Below are 22093 nucleotides of genomic sequence, written 5' to 3' on the forward strand. Positions count from 1 at the left end.
ACTACCCAGATTTTCTGGGCAATTTTGGTACTGGCAGTTTTGGATCACAAACTTGGGGTGGGCAAATGGCTTGGTTGCTGGCATAATTTGGGTTTGTGTTCTTCATAAAAGTTTTAGGTCTATATCTCATCTAATCACTGGTAAAATTTCAGATCATTTGGACCTGCCTAGCTCGAGTTATGGCCAAAGGAACAAATACTGTTCATTTGGTTAGTTTGTACAGGGCAGCCTGCACTTTTCCAACTTTGGTCAATTTGTTCACTAGGTTTTGGTCACTTTTTGGGCATGGTTCCTAAATGAAAATTGTGTCATTTAGTGTCTATTTTCATTCCCAATTGATCCCATACCAATTGGACTTGTAAAATTTCAGTTTTGGTCCTTCAAAATTGACTTGGTCATGCTGCCAGCAGCACGACCACACTCCCTCCGAATTTAACTTTAATTCCAACCATTCCAACACAACTCATTTGGTCACAATTGACCATTTTTCACTTCATAATAGGTCAAAGACATTGTTTACTCATTTCTCACATTTTTGGTTCATAAACCCTAAGTCCCAAAACCCTAGTTCACAATTTCTTTGCATTTAACCAAATCTAAACATTTCAATCTCATTACCACATTCACATAAGCTTGCCTAACATAATAAATTCAATCAAAACACATACTTTTCATCACAAACCCTAGCTGCCAGAATTTCCATCTAGTCCTCCAACAATTAATTTCTTTTCATTTTAAGTTTATTTCTAAGTTAATTAAGCTATAAACACAACTAATTCAACTAGAAAATCAAATTTAGTTTACTAACCTTAGTGCAGAATTTTCTTTCCCTTCAAACCTCTTCCTTTCTTCTTTCTTTATTCTTCAATCACCTCTTCTAGTTGCCAAAACAAGCTTTAACCATGGTAGAGTAATTTTCTATGGTGAGATTTTTGGTTTTTCAAGCTCAAAGATGAGCTTTCATGGAGGTTTTAAGGGTGAGAGAGCTTTGGGAGAAAGAGAGAAAGAGAGCTACGGGAAAGAAGAAGAGGGATCTTTTTATTTTATTATTTTTTTTTTCATTTAATGTGTATTTATGCAAAATTTGACTTAGTCAAATTGTTAATTAAATTAAAATTAATTTTGATGTCATATCTTATGTCATTTGGTGATGTCATTATTCAATTTTTTTTCTTTTTCTTTTATGTGTGTTTTTTTTTAAATATTTAGTAAGACAAAATTATCCTAAAATTTAAATTTTAATTATTAAGTTTATTGCATCATGCATGATGTCATGCATGATGTAATAAGCTTTTTCACCTTTTTCAAATTTTTTTCTCTTTCATATATTTTTCTATTAGCTCTTTAATTTAATTCTCGATTCCAAAATTTTCTTTTCTCCGATTTTATTTGACAGTTAGGTCAGGAGTCGGCTCTCGGGGTCAATTGACCAAATTGCCCCTCGCCGGTTCATCCCGATTTGCAAATAATGCAATATTTCTTCCGGCTCCCTGACCTAATTATTTGACTGACTTAACAGTTCTTTTTCGTGATTTTCTCTTTTTCACTGTGTTCATAAGGGTCCTAAGGATCGCAGCGTCACATTTTACGATTCGAAATTTGAGTTTAAAATGACTTCGCAGTCCTTCCCGAGAAGGTCACCCATCACTGTGACTCTCGGCTCGTTTAACCTCTTATATTCTGTTTTTCTTACTTATACTTAACTAATTGGCAATTACTAATTATTTGTATTTATGGCTTCTCTAGTTGTCTTAAGTGTGGCTCTAATCCCCTTAATTGTCTGGACTGACTCCGGTCACTGGAACAGTGAAATATACCAGGCTATACAAATAGGGGTGTTACAATTCTCCCCCCCTTAAAATAAATTTCGTCTCGAAATTTTACCTGGTATCAATCTCTGAACAGCTATGGGTGCTGTCTCCTCATGTCCTCCTCTCGTTCCCAAGTAGCTTCTTGGCCCGAATGATGGTTCCAAAGCACTTTTACTAATGGTATCTGCTTGTTCCGTAGTTGTTTCACCTCATAAGCCAGAATCTTTATGGGTTCTTCCTCATATGTGAGGTCTGGATTCACTTCAATTTCTTCTACTGGTAATACATGAGATGGGTCTGATCGATACCTCCTCAACATAGACACATGGAAGACATTATGTATCTTCTCCAACTCTGGAGGTAGTGCCAATCGATATGCTAAAGGACCCACTCTTTCCAGAACCTCATATGGCCCAATGAAATGAGGACTCAGTTTCCCCTTTCTGCCGAATCTCATAATTCTCTTCCAAGGAGAAACTTTGAGGAAAACTTTCTCACCCACTGCATACTCAATATCCCTTCTCTTTAGATCAATTTAGGACTTCTGACGGTCTGATGCAGTTTTAAGTCGATCTCTGATCACCCTGATTTTCTCTTCAGTCTGTTGAATAATTTCGGGTCCAATCATCTTTCTTTCACCCACGTCATCCCAACACAACGGGGTTCTACATTTTCTACCATACAAAGCTTCATATGGAGGCATCCCATGTAACACATCCCAATGCTTGATTGGTAGCTGTTGTTGTAAGCAAACTCAATCAAAGGCAAGTGTGTATCCCAACTACCCTCAAACTCAATCACATAAGCCCGTAGCATGTCCTCCAAGATCTGAATTACCCTCTCAGACTGGCCATCTGTCTGTGGGTGGAATGCAGTATTGAAGTTCAATCTAGTTCCTAGGGCTCTCTGAAGACTACCCCAGAATCTAGAAATGAACCTAGGATCTCTGTCTGATACAATGGATACTGGCACTCCATGAAGTCTCACAATCTCATCGATATACAACCTGGCCAATCTGTCTAAACTGTAGTCCATTCGGACTGGCAGAAAATGAGTAGACTTAGTCAGTCTGTCAACAATGACCCATACTGCATCATGACTCTTCTGTGTCCTCGGAAGTCCCATTACAAAATCCATCATTATTCTTTCCCATTTCCATTCTGGCACTGGTAGTGGATGTAACAACCCAGTGGGTACTTGATGTTCTGCCTTTACTTACTGACAAGTTAGGCATTTGGATACAAACTCTGCCACATCTCTCTTCATACCCATCCACCAGTAATGCTCCTTTAACCCTCTATACATTTTTGTACCACCAGGGTCCATGGCAAAGGGAGACTCATGTGCTTCTTTCAAAATGATCTGCCTCAAATCAACATCATTAGGAACACACATTCTGCCCTGATATAGCAGTAAACCATCATCTCTGATTGAGAATTCTGGTTTCTTGCCCTGCCGGACTTCTTCCAATAGCTTCTGATACCTTTCATCATTCTGAGCAGCCATTCTGATCTGATCAATCAACACTGGCAGTACATGCCATGCAACTGCTGTCTACCCCTCATCATTAATCTCTAAACTGACATGTAATGATCTCAACTCATGTACCAAAGACAAAGGAGTAACCCATAGACTTGCAATAGTCTTGCGACTTAGGGCGTCAGCCACAACATTAGCTTTCCCTGGCTGATAGTCTATCAGACAATCATAGTCTTTTATCAACTCTAACCATCTCCTCTATCTCAAATTCAACTCTTTCTGGGTGCCCAAATACTTCAAACTCTTATGATCTGTGTAGATGTAACACTTCTTCCCATACAAATAATGTCTCCAGATCTTAAGAGCAAACACAATAGCTGCAAGCTCCAAGTCATGTGTCGGATAATTCCTCTCATGCGGTTTTAGCTGGTGTGATGCATAGGCAATGACATTTCGATCTTGCATCAATACACAGCCTAACCCATTGTGAGAAGCATCGCTGTAAACTGTATATTCTTTACCCGGTGTAAGTAAAGTCAGGGCTGGAGCCTCTGTCAAACATCTTTTCAATTCATCAAAACTTTGCTGGCATTTATCTGTCCACTGAAATTTCACATCCTTTCTAAGTAATTGGGTTAATACAGACGCCAACATGGAGAATCCCTTCACAAATCGACGGTAGTATCCAGCTAAACCCAGAAAACTGCGAATCTCTGTGGCATTTCTGGGTGGCTTCCAATTAAGGACAGCTTCAATCTTGCTAGGATCTACCTTAATACCCTCTGCTGATACTATGTGCCCCAAAAAGGATATCTCCTTCAGCCAAAATTCACATTTCGATAATTTGGCATATAGCTGTTTCTCCCTCAAAGTCTGTAGTACAATCCGCAGATGTCTATCATGCTCTTCTGCATTCCTCGAATATACCAATATATCATCGATAAATACCACAACAAACAGGTCGAGATATGGTCTGAAGATAGTGTTCATCAGATCCATAAAAGCAGCCGAAGCATTAGTTAACCCAAATGGCATAACCAAGAACTCATAATGGCCATAGTGGGTTCTGAAGGAAATTTTAGAAATACTCTGCTCTTGTACTCTCAACTGATAATAACCTGATCTCAGGTCAATTTTGGAGAACACAGCTGCACCCCTCAACTAATCAAACAAGTCATCAATACGGGGTAATGGATATCTATTCTTTATTGTCACCTTATTCAGCTACCGATAGTCAATGCATAACTGGAAAGTGCCATCCTTCTTCTTTACAAATAACACTGGTGCTCCCCAAGGTGACACACTAGGGCGGATGAAGCCCTTGTCAAGCAACTCTTGCAACTGTACTTTCAATTCTTTTAGTTTTGCTGGTGCCATTCTGTATGGCGTTATGGAGATTGGGTCCACACCAGGCATAACATCAATTTCAAACTGCACCTCTCTTTCTGGAGGTAATCCTGGCAATTCATCAGGAAATACATTCGGAAAGTCACATACAGTAGGAATGTCCTCCAGTGCCGGACTCCCCACTTGGGTGTATCACATGTGCCAAGTACGCCTCATACCCTTTTCTAATCATTTTTCTGGCCAGTGCAGCTGAAATGATGTTTGAAGGCAATAACTGCCTCTCCCCATGAATTACTACATCACCATACTGAGGAAGACCAAAAGTGACTGTCTTCAGTCTACAGTCAATCATGGCGTGATGCCTGGCTAACCAATCCATGCCCAAGATAATGTCATAATCTCTGAAGGGCATTTCAATTAAATCAGACAAAAAAGTGTGTCCTTGGATCACCAAAGGACAATCTCTATATAACCTATTTACCCTGACCTCCTGGCCTAATGGACTAGTTACTAGCACATCATAGTCCATTAGTACACACTGAATAGCAGTAGAACACATCACACTGGCACTAACATACGAATGTGTGGAGCCAAGATCAAATAACACATGTACATCTTGGTCAAGGATGGAAAAATTACCAGCTACAATGTCTGATGTTTCAGCCTCCTCCCTCTGACGCATAGTATACACTCTGACTGGTGCGCCACTGGGTACTGGCTGGTTAACAGTGCTTTGACTTCCAGGAGTGTTACTAGGACCCCTACCTCTGCCTCTACCTCTAGCAGCTGACTATGACCCTCTAGGTGCAGAGACTTGGGTTGATCCTTCAGATGTAGCAGAAGGTCCAGACCGGCGCGGACTAGTACAATTTTTAGCAAAATGTCAGCTTCCTCCACAGTTAAAACATGCACCGGTGGCCTTGAAACAAACCCCACCATGAGTTCTACCACAAGTTTCACACTGCCGTACTGATAGAGCTCCTCAGGGTGCTCATTGGTCTCACGACTGCATCGGGTGGTCTTTGGCCAGAAAATCTGCCTCTGCCAGATCTACGGGAGCTAGATCCCCCAAACTGTTTCCTCTTTCCAGAACCACTCTCAGGTGCTTGTCCCGTAGTCTTTTCAATCTTTTCTTTCTTTTGTGTACCCCTCTTCACTGCCCCTTCTGATTCTATCCTTTCCAGTTCCAGGGCCCGTGAGATCAACTCAGCGAAATTCTAATGTCGGAAACCCATAACTTGCATTCTCAGATTCGGCCTTAACCCAGACTCAAACCTCTTACATCTATCTCTAGGGGTGGAGACTAAGCTTTCAGCATAGTGGCTTAGCCTTGAGAAGTCTCTCTCATACTCTGCTATGGTTCGGTCCCCTTGTTTGAAACTCAAAAATTCTTGTAATTTCATATCCACATATGCATCGGGAACCCACTTCTGTCGAAACTCCATCAAAAAGTCTGACCAGGTTAATACGGGTGGCTCAACCAGGCTGTGGGGGATGGTCTTTCACCATTCATACGCATCCCCTTGGAGAAGAGATACTAAATACTCAAATTTTAATTCTTCAGTACACTGCAGCTTTCTGAAATCCTGATCCATTCTTTCCAACCACTGTTCTGCCTCCAGTGGATCCACAGTGCCTTTAAACTCGGTGGCCCCAAATTTCATCAATTTTTCATATTGCCGAGCTGAGGGCTGTGGTTGTGCTACAGGTGCTTGCATTTGAGCTTGGGGTGGCACATTTCCCGCCATCTGCTGGAAAAACACAGCCATCTGCTGGAAAAACATAGCCATCTACTGTACAAACTGAGCAGGGAACTGCGGTGCTCGAGTAGGAGCTGGAGTAGCTGACCCACTAACGTTCTGGAGTGCTGGGGCTTCCCCTTGAACCTCAGCCTCAATAAATTATTCTTCGGAATGATCTCTTCCTTCCATTCCGTTTTCCCAAATTTTCTACTTCCTGAGATCAAACACAAGGAGGTTGACCTCCGTTAGTGCATATTCATGATGTGAATACGTCATATGTATCAATCAAAGACACTCGAGCAGTTGTACTTATCAATGAAATATTCATACACATAGTCAAAATTTATTGAAAAACCATGCTCTGATACCACTAAAATATGTCACACCTTACCCCTCTGTAAGGCATAACATGATCCCGTAGAATACTTAATGAACTACCGAACTTCACCTATCGATAACTCATTAAGTACCCTACAAGGGATTTTAAAACAATTTTCTTACATTTTGGAAGTGGTGAGTATTTTGGTAGGAATTAAAAACCATTTATTCAAAGTTTAAATACTAGTAAAAATTTTTGTCCATTTTAATTTTGCCGCAAATTTTATAAAAATTTTGACAGAGTTCCGTTTGTATTTGGAGAAAACAGTTCTTCAAATACCTAAAAAAAACACTTCCAATAATTTTCTCAACTCCCAACCTCCAATAAATCTCAAATCAACTCATTTCAATTCACTTCAAAATAATTCCACAATCCAAATCAAAATTTATCATCTCAAAATATTTAATAACATCATTCACAAGGCATAAAGTATGAAATTCACATGTACAAATATTAATTTACAGAAGGAAATCCAAAAATAATATTATTACAATTTATTTTATAACTGCTCAACTTTATATTGATACATACAATATTTCTATATTTACATCAAAATTAACTATGAGGGTATAAAATAATACCTGTACAAAAAGACCGGTGTAGTCCTCAATTCAATAGCAGCTCACTCTGCTGCTTTCTCCTTACTCTTATCTGCGACAGCAAAATAAGCTATCGCTGAGTATAAAAATACTCAGTGGTGAACAATAAAAATTTAAAATACAATACATAAATCATTCATTGCCAAAACATAATTTAAATATTTCTCAGTCACATTTCACAATTATCAAAACTCAGAATAACACAATTTAGTCAAATAATTTAATAAACACAGTGTTGCCAAAATCATACACAACTTAAGCCATGACACAAAATTTTCGATCAATGCTGTGTTGTACATCACGACAAAGCAATCTACAACCCCATTAATCGAAATCAATGAGGGAGGTGGCTAGCTAGCTAATGAGTACTCATCCGATCTCAACCTCAACTGGCAAGCCAGAGAGGGAGGAAAATAAACGATCTCAATCCCATAAATGGAGGAGGAATAATGTAATACTGTCATGCTAAGTGTGAACACAAAATCAATTCAAAGCAATTTATTCAAATAATTTATGAGAAGTCTTGTCAATTTTCAAAGTCATATTCACAATCATAAATGGCAACACAATTCATAATTAACTCAAAAAAATCAAATTTCAAGAATCATATATTTAAACAAAAATTACTGTGCACAGACCTGACGTGAGTCGCCTCTAGGCCTTGACTCAGTCTCTCCTAGTTTCCAAGTCTTTTTCAGCTGAAACACACAGTTTCATAGTGTTTCAGTACCATAACTTAGCATAAATCCAAAAATAAATTTAATTTCACTTTTACCTAGCTTTAATGTGCTAAATTCGACGTTCTCGAAGTTTTTGTGTTTCGGGTTACTATTCACTACACTATTCAAGTCAAATTATTGACTTTTTAAGGCTTAATAGGTATGGGAACTCCAACTTCACCCACATACCACATTTTGGTCATTAAATTTATTGGTTTTGGTCATTTTCTCAAAGCTTAAGTTCTTTAGGCAAAATTGTCAAATTTTCAGTTTTGGTGCTCCTAGTTGCACTGTTCCATTGGTAATTTTACCGTTGGAATTTGGCAAAACTTCCTCATAAAAAATGTTCCTTATTGTCTTAAGTTTATTCTCATTTTTGAATCACCCCAATTGGAGTTTTGTAGCTCAAGTTATGGCCATTTGAACCATGGCTCCCGAATTGGACACTACCCAGATTTTCTGGGCAACTTTGGTGCTGGCAGTTTTGGATCACCAATTTGGGGTGGCCAAATGGCTTGGTTGCTGGCATAATTTGGGTTTGTGTTCTTCATGAAAGTTTTAGGTTTATATCTCATCTAATTGCTGGTAAAATTTCAGGTCATTTAGACCTGCCTAGCTCGAGTTATGGCTAAATGAACAAATACTGTTCATTTGGTCAGTTTGTACAGGGTAGCCTGCACTTTTCCAACTTTGGTTAATTTGTTCACTAGGTTTTGGTCACTTTTTGGGCATGGTTCCTAAATGAAAATTTTGTCATTTAGTGTTTAGTTTCATCCTCAATTGGTCCCATACCAATTGGACTTGTAAAATTTCAGTTTGGTCCTTCAAAGTTGACTTGGTCATGCTGCCAGCAGCATGACCACACTCCCTCCGAATTTAACTTTAATTCCAACCATTCCAACACAACTCATTTGGTCACAAATGACCATTTTTCACTTCATAATAGGTCAAAGACATTGTTTACTCATTTCTCACATTTTTGGTTCATAAACCCTAAGTCCCAAAACCCTAGTTCACAATTTCTTTGTATTTAACCAAATCTAAACATTTCAATCTCATTACCACATTCACATAAGCTTGCCTAACATAATAAATTCAATCAAAACACATACTTTTCATCACAAACCCTAGCTGCCAGAATTTCCATCTAGTCCTCCAACAATTAATTTCTTTTCATTTTAAGTTTATTTCTAAGTTAATTAAGCTATAAACACAACTAATTCAACTAGAAAATCAAATTTAGTTTACTAACCTTAGTGCAGAATTTTCTTTCCCTTCAAACCTCTTCCTTTCTTCTTTCTTTATTCTTCAATCACCTCTTCTAGTTGCCAAAACAAGCTTTAACCATGGTAGAGTAATTTTCTATGGTGAGATTTTTAGTTTTTCAAGCTCAAAGATGAGCTTTCATGGAGGTTTGAAGGGTGAGAGAGCTTTGGGAGAAAGAGAGAAAGAGAGCTACGGGAAAGAAGAAGAGGGATCTTTTTATTTTATTTTTTTTTTCATTTAATGTGTATTTATGCAAAATTTGACTTAGTCAAATTGTTAATTAAATTAAAATTAATTTTGATGTCATATCTTATGTCATTTGGTGATGTCATTATTCAATTTTTTTTCTTTTTCTTTTATGTGTTTTTTTTAAATATTTAGTAAGACAAAATTATCCTAAAATTTAAATTTTTAATTATTAAGTTTATTGCATCATGCATGATGTCATGCATGATGTAATAAGCTTTTTCACCTTTTCCAAATTTTTTTCTTTTTCATATATTTTTCTATTAGCTCTTTAATTTAATTCTCGATTCCGAAATTTTCTTTTCTCTGATTTTATTTGACAGTTAGGTCAGGAGTCAGGTCTCGGGGTCAATTGACCAAATTGGCCCTCGCCGGTTCATCCCGGTTTGCAAATAATTCAATATTTCTTCCGGCTCCCTGACCTAATTATTTGACTGACTTAACAGTTCTTTTTCGTGATTTTCTCTTTTCCATTGTGTTCATAAGGGTCCTAAGGACCGCAGCGTCACATTTTACGGTTCGAAATTTGAGTTTAAAATGACTTCGCAGTCCTTCCCGAGAAGGTCACCCATCGCTGTGACTCTCGGCTTATGTTCTGTTTTTCTTACTTATACTTAACTAATTGGCAATTACTAATTATTTGTATTTATGGCTTCTCTAGTGGTCTTAAGTGTGGCTCTAATCCCCTTAATTGTCCGGACCGACTCCGATCACTGGAACAGTGAAATATACCAGGCTATACAAATAGGGGTGTTACAGTTAAATTGTTTAGCTTTCTTTTATTTCATTAGTTTAGGATAACTTAGTTTAGATTCCCTTCATTGCAATTGGTAGTCTAGATAGTTATAATTGTTGTTTAGTTTAATATTTACTAAGTTTCTTATGGGAATAATACTCACTCACTACTATATTACTTGTTAATGGTTCGTGCACTTCTGGGATTTTGCAAAATAAGTTTTTAGTGCCATTGCTGGGGAATTTTGTTGATATTAAATGATAGGCAATTTAGTTAATTTAGACATTTTGTTTTATTTAATTTTTGTTAGTTATTTTATTTTGTTTTCCTTATTTCTATTTTAGGCTTTCTATTTAGTGTATGACTAGAACTAAACCTGAAGATATACTTGAATTAGATCCAAAGATAGACAAAACTCTAAGAGCCATCAAGAGAGGGAAGAAGTAATAAGAAGCTGAAACTTCAATCATAGCAGATAATAGGTCGTTGAGAGATTACAGAGCTCCAACTATTAGAGGATTCCAACTGAGTGTTACCAAACCTACAATAGACGCAAAAAAATTCAAGCTTAAACCAGCATGGCTCTAGATGATTCAACAAACACAATTTGAAGGGTCATTAATGGAAGATCCACACTTAAACCTCCAATGCTTTCTTGCTCTATGCAACACATTCAAGATGAATGGTGTTTTTAAAGATGCTGTTAGACTCAGGGCATTCCTATTCTCTCTCAGAGATAAAGCAAAAAAGTGGTTACTATCTTAACCTGTAGGGTCATTCACTAATTAGGCAAACCTTTCACAAACCTTTTTAGCAAGATACTTCCCACCCATGAAGGTTGCTAAATTGAGAACTGAACTGAACATATTCAAGCAAAAGGATAATGAATCACTATATGATGCATGGGAAAGGTGCAAAGTCTTTAGAGGGAGTGCCCATACCATGGCATTCAAGATTGGCTCCTAATTCAGAACTTCTATAATGGTCTATTACCATCAACAAGGAGCATAGTAAATTCAGCAACTGGTGGAGATTTAATAGAGAAAATAACCACCGAAGCTCTTGAACTTCTGGAGAGAGTTGCATATCACAATTAAGAATGGTCAAATGAGAGAGGGGATACAAGGAGAACAGCTGGAGTATTAGAACTGGATACTCTTAGCATGATTAATGCTCAATTTGATTAGCTCTCAAAAAGGCTTGACATAATGAAAGCCAATGTAATTAGAGCCAACAATCATCCCTGCGAGCACTATAGAGGATACCTAAGCTCAGAATGCAATAAATATAGTGAGCCACCCATAGAACAGATGAACTATATGAACAGCAGTGCAAACTTCAATCAAAGGGCAGCCAATAATCCTTATTCCAACACATATAACTTTGGATGGAGGAACCACCCAAATTTCTTATGATCAAACTCACAGAACCAATAGAACCAGCCAATCAACAAATAATAAGGATACAGGCTGGCACCACTAGGTTTTCGGAATTGAGGTCAAAATAAACTCAATCACCACCATGCCTTTAACCTCAATAGCTTGAACCAAAGTTGACTATGGAATCCATAATGGAGAGTTTTCTAGTAGCTCAACAATAATAGAATGAAATAATCAAGTAGCTAACTTCCAGAATGGACTAATTGGCCATATACAATAATATGCTTGGAAACTAAATTGCTCAACAAGCTAGTTCTTTAAGCAAAGACATTGGTAAACTACATAGTCAGTCAGAGATGAACCCAAAAGAGTAATACAAGGCAATCACCTTGAGGAGTGGTAAAATACTAGAAGACTAAAGGCCAAAAACAAATTAGAAAACAATAAAAGAGGCCTCTAGTGACACTGAGACTCAAGCAAAAGGAAACGATAAACAAGCTAACCTGGGTAGGGAGAAGAAGGAGAAAAAGAAAGAAGAAAAGAAGAAGCTACCTAAGCCTTAGCGACCACCATTACCTTTTCCTCAAAGATTCCAAAAGGCTAAACTAGACAAACAGTTTGTAAAATTTTTAGAAGTTTTATAGAAACTTTACATTAACATTCCCTTCACAGAAGCTTTATTTCAAATGCCATCATATGCTAAGTTCTTAAAGGAGATACTTTCAAATAAGAGGAAGCTTAATGATTATGAGATAGTGGCTCTCATACAGGATTGCAGTGCAATCTTGCAGAACAAACTACCTCTGAAGTTAAAAGACACTAGGAGCCTCTTAATGCCCTGCCTCATTGGCAATATGAACATTAACAAGGCCTTTTGCAATTTAGGACCAAGTATTAGTCTGATGCCGATATCTATCTGTCAAAAGCTGAATGTTGGAGAACTTAAACTAACAATGGTTTCTTTACAATTGGCAAACAGATCTGTCACATATCTAATAGGAATTTTGGAGAACATCCCCATAAAGTTTGGCAAATTATTTATACCAGTCAACTTTGTCATTCCAGAAATGGAGGAGGATGTTCAAATTCCAATAATCTTAGGAAGACCTTTCTTAGCAATTGCTAGAATAATCATAGATGTCAAAAATGGGTGGTTGACTCTTAAAGTGGGAGAAGAGGAAGTAGAGTTCAACTTATTTCATGCCATGAAACAAAAGCCAGACATGGACAAGTGTTTAAGGGTTGATATAATTAATGAGCTAGTCGAAGAGGAATTCAACTAGAGATATCTAAAAGATCCTCTAGAAGCTTGTATTATGTAGGTATTACAAAAGATCAAAATAAAGAAATTGCAGCAATCACACAATTATTAGAAGTTAGCCCACTACTACCATTAACTTAAGCACTTTAAGTAGAGGAGTTGAGGCAAACTCCAACCATGTCAACACCTAATGAAAAGGAGGCAACACAGTAGTTAGAACTCAAACCCCTTCCTTCCACTCTCAGGTATGCATTTTTTGGCTCAAACTCTACTTTTCCTATAATAATTAGTGCTAGTCTAACTGAGTAAGAAGAGGAAAAACTATTAAGGGAATTGAGATTCTATAAGAAGAGCATTGGGTATAAAATAGAGGACCTAAAGGGAATTAGCTCTTCCATTTGTATGCATAGGATACCTATAGAAGAGAATAGTAAACCTACTATAGAGCATCAAAGGAGACTTAACCCTAACATGAAAGAGATAGTAAAGAAAGAAATCTTAAAACTATTAGTTGTAATGGTAATCTATCCTATTTTTAATAAATAGGTTAGTCCAGTACATGTAGTACCTAAGAAGGGTGGGATAATTGTAATAAAAAATAATAATAATAATGAGCTAATCCCTACTAGGACAATTACCAGTTGGCGAATGTGCATTGACTATAGGAAATTAAATAGTGCCACCTGGGAAGACCATTTCCCTCTTTAGTTCATTAATCAAATGCTTGAGAAACTCACTAAGCATTCAAATTTTTGTTACCTAGATGGGTACTCGAGATTTTTCCAAATCCCAATTCACCCAGAGGACCAAGAAAAGGCCATTTTTGCTTGTCCCTATAGCACTTTTGCATGTAGGAGAATGCTTTTTAGTCTATGTAATACCCCTGCTACTTTTTAAAAATGCATGATGGCTATTTTCTCTGACTTTATTGAAAATATAATGGAAGTATTTATGGATGATTTCTCTATCTATAACACTACTTTTGATGAGTGTTTGACTATTCTTTCTAAAGTGTTACAAAGATGTGAGGAATCAAACTTGGTACTTAATTGGAGAAAATGCCACTTCATGGTCAGAGAAGGCATAGTTCTTGGTCATCTAGTTTTAGAAAGAGGCGTAGAAGTGGACAAGGTGAAGATCAAAGTCATAGAAAAGATGCCACCTCCAACATCAGTCAAAGGAGTGCAAAGCTTTTTGGGACATGCAGGATTCTATCGAAGATTCATAAAAGACTTCTCCAAAATAGCTAAGCCATTAAAAAACTTGTTAAATCAAGATGTTCATTTTGATTTTGATGAAAGTTGCCTTGCTTCTTTTTGTAGGATAAAGGAAGTATTAATTTTTTTGCACCAATGATGCAACCTCTAGATTAGGAGCTCTAATTTGATATCATTTGTAATGCATGCAACTATGCAGTAGGAGCAGTTCTTGGGCAAAGGAAAGATAAGAAAGTCCATGCTATCTACTATGCCAGCGAAACACTTGATGATGCACAAATTAACTACACAACTACAGAGAAAAGGTTTCTGGGTATTGTATTTGCAATTGACAAATTTATATCCTACTTAGTTGGATCAAGCTCTTTGGTATCTCTTGAAAAGCCAAGACTAATCCAGTGGATACTTCTCTTATAGGAATTTAACTTGGAAATTAAAGAAAAGAAGGGAGCTGAGAATTTAGTAGCTGATCATCTCTCCAAGCTGAAGCAAGAAGAAAGGGGGAACATAACTCTTGACACACCAATAGATGACTCCTTCCCATATTAACACCTCCTGTCCATAACTAAACCCCCATAGTATGCAAACATAGTTAACTATCTTGTATGCAAAGTGCTACCACTAAATATGTCTTATCACTAGAGAAATAAATTCTTATTTAACATAAAGGACTATACATGGGAAGAGCCTCTATTATATAAGAGATGTAATGATGGCCTCATTAGAAGATGCATTCCAGAAAGGAAGTTGAGAGCATACTCCAACACTGTCATTCCTCACTTTATGGAGGACACTTCAACACAATAAAAGCTGTAGCCAAGATAATGCAAGTAGATTTTTGTTGGCCATCCTTATTCAAATATGTAAGAAACTTTATGCTTACATGCAGTCAATGTCAAAAGACTGGAAATATATCAAAAGGAACAAGAAGGCCCCACATGAAATACTTGAAGTAGAGCTTTTTAATGTATGGGGGATAGACTTCATGGATCCATTCCCATCTTCACTTATGAATAAGTATATCCTGGTTAGTGTGGATTATGTATCTAAATAGGTGAAAGTAATAGCCCACCATCCAATAATGCTAGAGTGATCATCAAATTCCTAAAGAAGTACATCTTTACAAGGTGTGGGACACCAAAAGCCATAATCAGTGATGAGAGAAGTCACTTCTATAATAGCCAATTTAAAGCTTTACTCAAGAAATATGAAATGACTCACAAAGTGGCAACACTTTATCACCCACAAATAAGCAGGCAAGTGAAGATCTGAAATAGGGAATTAAAGAAAATACTTGAGAAAACATTGAATCGCTCAAGGAAAGATTGGCCCTTGAAACTTAATGATGCACTATGGGCCTCCCATACAGCCTTCAAAACACCTATTAGAACTACCCCCTTCTACCTAGTCTTTAGGAAATCATTCCACCTTCCTGTCAAGCTTGAACACAAGGTTATTAGCCAATAAAAACATTGAACTTCGACTTAAAGAGTGCTAGAGAAAATATGCTTCTATAGCTCAATGAATTGGAAGCAATTAGGCAATATGCCTATGAAAATGCATAGATTTACAAAGAAAGGACAAAGAACTAGCATGACAAGTACATCATAAGAAAAGAAATCAAAGAAGGATACCTTATCTTGCTATTTAACTCTAAACTGAAGCTATTCCCTGGAAAGTTAAGATCTAGATGGTTCAGAACTTTCAAAGTCCTCTAAGTCTACCCTCATGGAGTAATAGAAGTATAGAGTGACACATTAGGAGCATTCAAAGTCAATGGCTAGCTCCTAAAGCTATACTTCTCCGGAGAACCTATTAAGAAAGTAGCTACACACTCTTTTGCTGATCCGCCTACTCCTTAATGAGCCAGCTGTACAATCAAACTAAAGACTATAAACAAGTGCTTTTTAGGAGGCAACCCTAGTTTTAAAGTTTTAATTTCTTTTTTTGTTTTGCATTTCTCTTCTTTCTTTGAACTTGAATTATTTTAGGTGAAGAGAGGAAAAGCAAGAAGCCAAAAGAAGGATGAACTAGAACAAAGGCATAAAATCACACAAGAAGTGAATTTCAATCAAAGAAGTTTCCTTACTTGCTAATTTTGTGTTGCATTAACATACTTAGAACCAAATTAGCATACGAATAGAAGTCGAATAGGGTACCATTGTGCATCTAAAGTGCTATTTTATAGAATTTTCAGTAGCTAGGTAGTGAAACACAACCTAAGACAACTAAAAGGACCATGGAAACTTAAAAATCCTTAGTCCAAAGAATTACATGGGGCATCCCATCCATCAAAGCATGCCCCATGTAACCAAGGAACAAAAGCAATTTGAAACACTAGTCTAGAAAGTTACACAGGGTGACCTGTGTAACTTTGCACAGGTTATGAAACCAGTCGAGCCCAAAAGGAAAAAAATTTAAAGTGATAGGAAGTTACATGGGTTATATAGCTCTATGTAAATTATCACAGTAGTGTTTTTAAATTTGCACCATTTCATGTGAAAAGTCACACCCACCTACCTACCGACTTCTAAACCTTATTTGAACACCACAACCCTTCCAAAAACTCACAAACTCACTTCTTTTTCTCCTAAAACTCTCTCAAATTCCTTTCCCTCATAAAATGCCCTTCTAAACCCTAATTTCAAAAAACCAAACCTCCTCTCTAATGGCTCTAGTGAAAACAGTAGCCCATTGCCCCTTATCCTCTCGCACTAGAGATGATTCTCCTCCCCTCTATTACACCTAAGAACCTAATAAACTTATAGGGAGGAAGGAGAACAACCATGTCACAACAACCACAACCACTATAAGTACTACTAAGAGCACTACCATGCTAAGATTTTGAATTGGCTTGTCCATTTAAATATGTAAACCATAAAGCCCTCTCCCTCTAACTTTGGCATGTAAGATTACCCCAATAAAGTATCTTGACAGCGATCTTTTAAAAAAATTGGGTTTGAAGGCATAAGTGGATGCATACTTACGCAATATAGGATGGGCGTGCTTCGCCACTCTTCAATTCCCCACCTACTGGGACCTTACATTAGAGCTTTTTGGGAGTTTCCTAGCCAATTTTTAGGCAATGGATAGGGTGGACAGAGGATGGATCTAGTTTAGACTTTTAGGAGTCGATAAGGCATTTAACATGGATAAGTTCAATGCCATACTCGATTTTGATAATGATGGCCTATGAGAAATTCCCGTCAACAGGATGGTATACAACAACATCACCTTCTAGAGGATAATAGTGCCTAATGTACTAGAGTACCATCCAAGCTGCTTCAAATCTTTAGGGCTCACAAACTCGACACTGCAATAGCTCCACCACCTCACAGCACAAACCATCATGGGGCGAGGAGACAATTAGGGCATGGTCAATGCCAATGAGCTATTTTTCCTCTAGTGCATGCTACATAGCCACAGATATAGCATAAGGTATTTCCTCTGCCAGCACTTTAGGAGGATCTCACACTAGACTACAGGGCATATGGTGAATGGGGGCATCATCACAGCCATAGTTATGCATTTTGGCTTTATACTTATGCATGTAAGGTTACATCTTATCATAGGGACAATGAGGATAGATGCAACCATATGCATCTCTATGGTGATATGTGGAAGAGCAGGGGATTGCTACCTTCTCATGAATGAACATGGCAATGTCATACATAGAGCACAGCCACAGGAGCAAGGAGAGCCATTTAATGCCTTATAGTAGCTTGAAATAATAGCAACCTGAGGAGCAACAACAACATGGAGTACCAGACTTAGTACTCCAAGCCTCACTAGCTCAAGTTCCACCCTTCACACCACCTCTTACTAACCTTGTCCTTGCATACTTATAGAGGATGGAGCACAACTTCACATAATGATTCAGAGACCTAGAGGACAACTTCTAGGAAGCATACAACAAACTTGATATGCTTCTAGAGAGGTAGGAAGAAAATGGACCCTCCTCCATTTTAAAGGGATTTTATACTAGGATAACTAGATTATGATACTTTTTGGATTTTGTTTAAGCATAGATCTAGCACCTAGCCTATTTTATTAAACCTTCCTACATTTGCTTAGATATATAAATATATGCTTTGCTTATTCTCTATATTATACCTTATTAATTCTATATATAGCTTGCATATTATGCTATATTGCCATTAAGGACAATGTCAAGTGCGAATTTGGGGGTGTGTATAATTTCTTGCATTTTAGTTAATTTTTACATTTGCATTTGCATTACCTTTTCATACCCTTATTCTACTTGTGTACCAAAATTCCAAAAATTTTCAAAAAAATTTTCAAAATTTTTCGAACTTTCCTTAAATATATGACTAAAGCTCTAATTAGCAAATAATTATTCTTTCATGGGTTAATCAATTAAATGTACTAGATAGGATAAAGGTTTTAATGACTTAATTGTGAAAAATTTATCTTCTAAGTAGAGCAAGACTAATTAAACTAATCCATAATTATCCACTTATTACATTGAATTTGCGAAGCTAAGAGAAAATTCTTAGAATATGAACAAGCTTAGGTATGCCTTAATAACCCTAGAATAGATTTCTTTGATCTATTGAGGCGAAATCCTAGTATGCACTTGAGAAAGAAGTGATTTAGGCTTTCCTTGTTATGAACCTTATTAAAGCCTTAGCCACCCTTAATCAAAATTATCTCTTGTAGCAAATTTGAGCCTATATTTTACCCTTATGTGTTCTTTGCTAACCCACAACATTAACCTAGCCTTAGTCCAAGCACCTATCTAAACCCTATGAGAAGAGTCAAAATGCAAAGTGAAAAACACATTAGGTATGAATTAAGAAGGGGGAAGGAGTAGATGTAGACAAGCACAAGTATGCTATAAATAAAAAGAAAAAGAGAGAAAAAGTGCACTTCCAAACTAGTAAAAAGAATGAGTTTAAGAGTAGGCACCAAAAATGGGACAAAAGGCACAAATAAAAGTCACATCAAATGTAAAATTCCCTATTAAAGCATCAAGGGAGGCATACTTAGCACTAAGATTCAAATTGTAAAGAAGCTCCTTTTCACCATGTGAAAAGAGGAAAGTGAAAATTTAGTGTGTATTGATTTTTTACAAGATGTTACTTCTCATATTTTGCATTCCTTAAGTCCTTTTTTATTGGTAGCCACATTAATCACCTTTTAGCCCCATTACAACCTTGTAAAAGTTCTTTTAATCTTTTGAAAAGTATATGCTACGTTAGTAGAGATGGAAAATTAAAATATACCTATGGGGTTATAGATATGCTCCTTCATCTTATATACAACCATTCATGATAGAGGCATTCTAGGTTAGTGATTATTTCTTGAATCCATCTTAGTGAGACAATCTCTTTATGGCTTATTAATAATCTTGTAATTGGAATGATTGTTTGACACTTCATGAGGAAGATGGATTTCTAATAAGAAATCATTGATTCTTTTATGTTTTGAGGGAAGAGAATTGGAATGTGATTGTTGAGAGCTCAATTGCATGCAAATTTGAGTTCTTGGTTATAATTCTAGAAAAAAAAAGAACCCTAATGTGTTTTTAAGTTTCAATTTGCTTGAGGATAAGTAAATATTTGAGTTTTGGGGTATTTAATACACTTGTATTATATAAGTATTTTAAGTTACTTTTTGGTACATTTCATTGACATTTTTTTAGTTAATTGCATGATTTTTAATTAGTTTCATTCCATTTTAGGATTTTGAATTACTCTAGCTTTATTTTTTGATTTATGTATTTTATCAGGTAGATTAATGCAATCCTAAGTCCTAGAGCACAATTGGACAAGTTGGGAAGTCAGAAAGCTCAAGTTATGCACTGAGAAGAAAAGCATAAACCGTACACTGGGAAGCCTTGCCCCATGTATTAAGCTGCTAAGAGCGTGCTAACAAAAGATATTTACATGAGCCATGTAAGGGACCCTATGTAATGGTCCCTGACCCATGTAACCTTTTGCCACCCTAATTGATGAAGACTTCCAAGGCTCCAGAGAGTTACATGGCCTGCCCCATATAATGATACACTGTAATTTGGCCCAACTTAGACTCCAATTTGACTCCAACTCTATTTCACACTACTCAAAAAGACTTCTAAGGCCTCCAAGACTTTGAATTGAGGGTTTTTATGCTAGATATAAATATAAGAAGTCAAAATCAAGCTAGGGATTGCATCTTCTATATTCTAACTTAGATTTTCAGCAATCTAGAGAGATTTGCACCAAGGTTCTTAAAAGAGATTTACAGCTGAAGTTCTAAAAGTTCAAAGTTGTAGAATCTTTTATCTGGGTTTATTTGTTTTACTTCTTTAGATGTTTTGTTATTGCTATTTTATTTTTAATTTGATTGTCAAACTTACCATGAGTGAGCAGTTTCTTAAATCTAGAATTAAGAATGTAACACTTTTAATTCTATTATGGATTTACATTGATTTTACTTAATAAATTTGGAGATTTGTTTTTTGATTCAATTTCTTATGATCTTAATGCAGGCTTTGTGTAGAGCTCCACTTAGTTATGATTTTAGATATTACTTAAAGGACTAAAAAGTGAAAATTAATATTGGAAAATTAAGATATTGAACTTAGGGTTTTTGACCTAGAGATAGGCTAAGATTCTATGTGGAGTTCATAATTAATCAAAGAGCTTAAAGGGTCTTAATTGATATTGATAGCCATAAAAGTAGAGTTCAGGTTAATTGAGATGTAACTTGAGTGCCCTGAGAGAGGACTTAAGATAACTTAGGATTAATTTCCTTCAAAGTAATATCTTTCCAATTTATTTAATAAATGATATTAGATCTGTAATAGGTTGAAGTGTGAACCTCTAGTTCTGGAATTACTTTTATTAATTGATCACCTTAGTTAAACCGTTTAGCTTTCTTTTATTTCATTAGTTTAGGATAACTTAGTTTGGATTCCCATCATTGCAATTGGTAGTTTAGATACTTATAATTGCTGTTTAGTTTAGTACTCACTAAGTTCCTTGTGAGAATGATACTCATTCACTACCATATTAATTGTTAACAATCCATATACTTGCGCGATTTTGAACAACATTTATCTTCATGGAACTACAAGAAATTTAAAAAACAGCGACTAAACTTACCGACTATAAAAATATGGTCACAAATTACCAACTTATTACTGATTAAATAGCTATGCCAATAAAATAAAAATACAAAATAATTTTTACTAACTAAATTTCTGACTAAATATTATTGATAACAGTTTTTAATAGGTAAAATTGGCGCAAAAAATGCACGGTAAAGAAAAGCAATGAAATAGTAAATATTACCAACTAAATATATAGTCGGTAATTATTGACTATCTCATTTTTAGTTGGTATTTACCAATTATTTGCTTTTTAGTTGTTAAAATTCAAAACTCATAATGACATAATTTTACAATTCTAAAAATACTACCTATAAAAAATGTATTTAGTTGATATTTACTGACAATATATTATTTAGTCGATAAATCTAAAAAACTCATGAAAATAAAATTTTATAATTGGAGAGAAATAATACAGACTGCATTGTCATTTAATTGGTAAATACCAACAAATGTTACGTTTAGTCGGTAAAAATAAAGCTAATAAAAATAAAATTATATAATTCAAGAGAAATATTATCGACTAAATAGATAATTAGTTGGTATTTACCAACTAATACTGTTATTAGTTGGTAACGTTAAAGAAAATAAAAATAAAATTTTATTAATCAAAAGAAACAGTACCAACTACATATTGCATTAGCTAGTATGTACCAACTAATTTTATGCTAGTCAATAATATTAAAACTAATAAAAATAAAATTTTATAATTCAAGGGAAATATTACCGGCTATAATGCGATTTAGTTAATAGTTACTAACTAATTTATTTGTTAGTCGGCAAAATTAAAGGTAATAA

The 22093-nt window shown here is 36.0% G+C and overlaps 1 protein-coding gene across 1 annotated transcript; it reads left to right on the forward strand.

Moving 5' to 3' along the window:
* The first annotated feature begins 12389 nt into the window (after positions 1-12389).
* On the forward strand, positions 12390-12986 carry LOC110654410 (uncharacterized). Its single transcript, XM_021810390.2, has one exon. It carries the CDS (start codon positions 12390-12392, stop codon positions 12984-12986), a length of 597 nt encoding a protein of 198 aa, XP_021666082.2.
* The last annotated feature ends 9107 nt before the right edge of the window (positions 12987-22093 follow it).

Source organism: Hevea brasiliensis, chromosome 5 (genome assembly GCF_030052815.1).
Source record: "Hevea brasiliensis isolate MT/VB/25A 57/8 chromosome 5, ASM3005281v1, whole genome shotgun sequence".
In the NCBI taxonomy this organism is placed as follows: domain Eukaryota; kingdom Viridiplantae; phylum Streptophyta; class Magnoliopsida; order Malpighiales; family Euphorbiaceae; genus Hevea; species Hevea brasiliensis.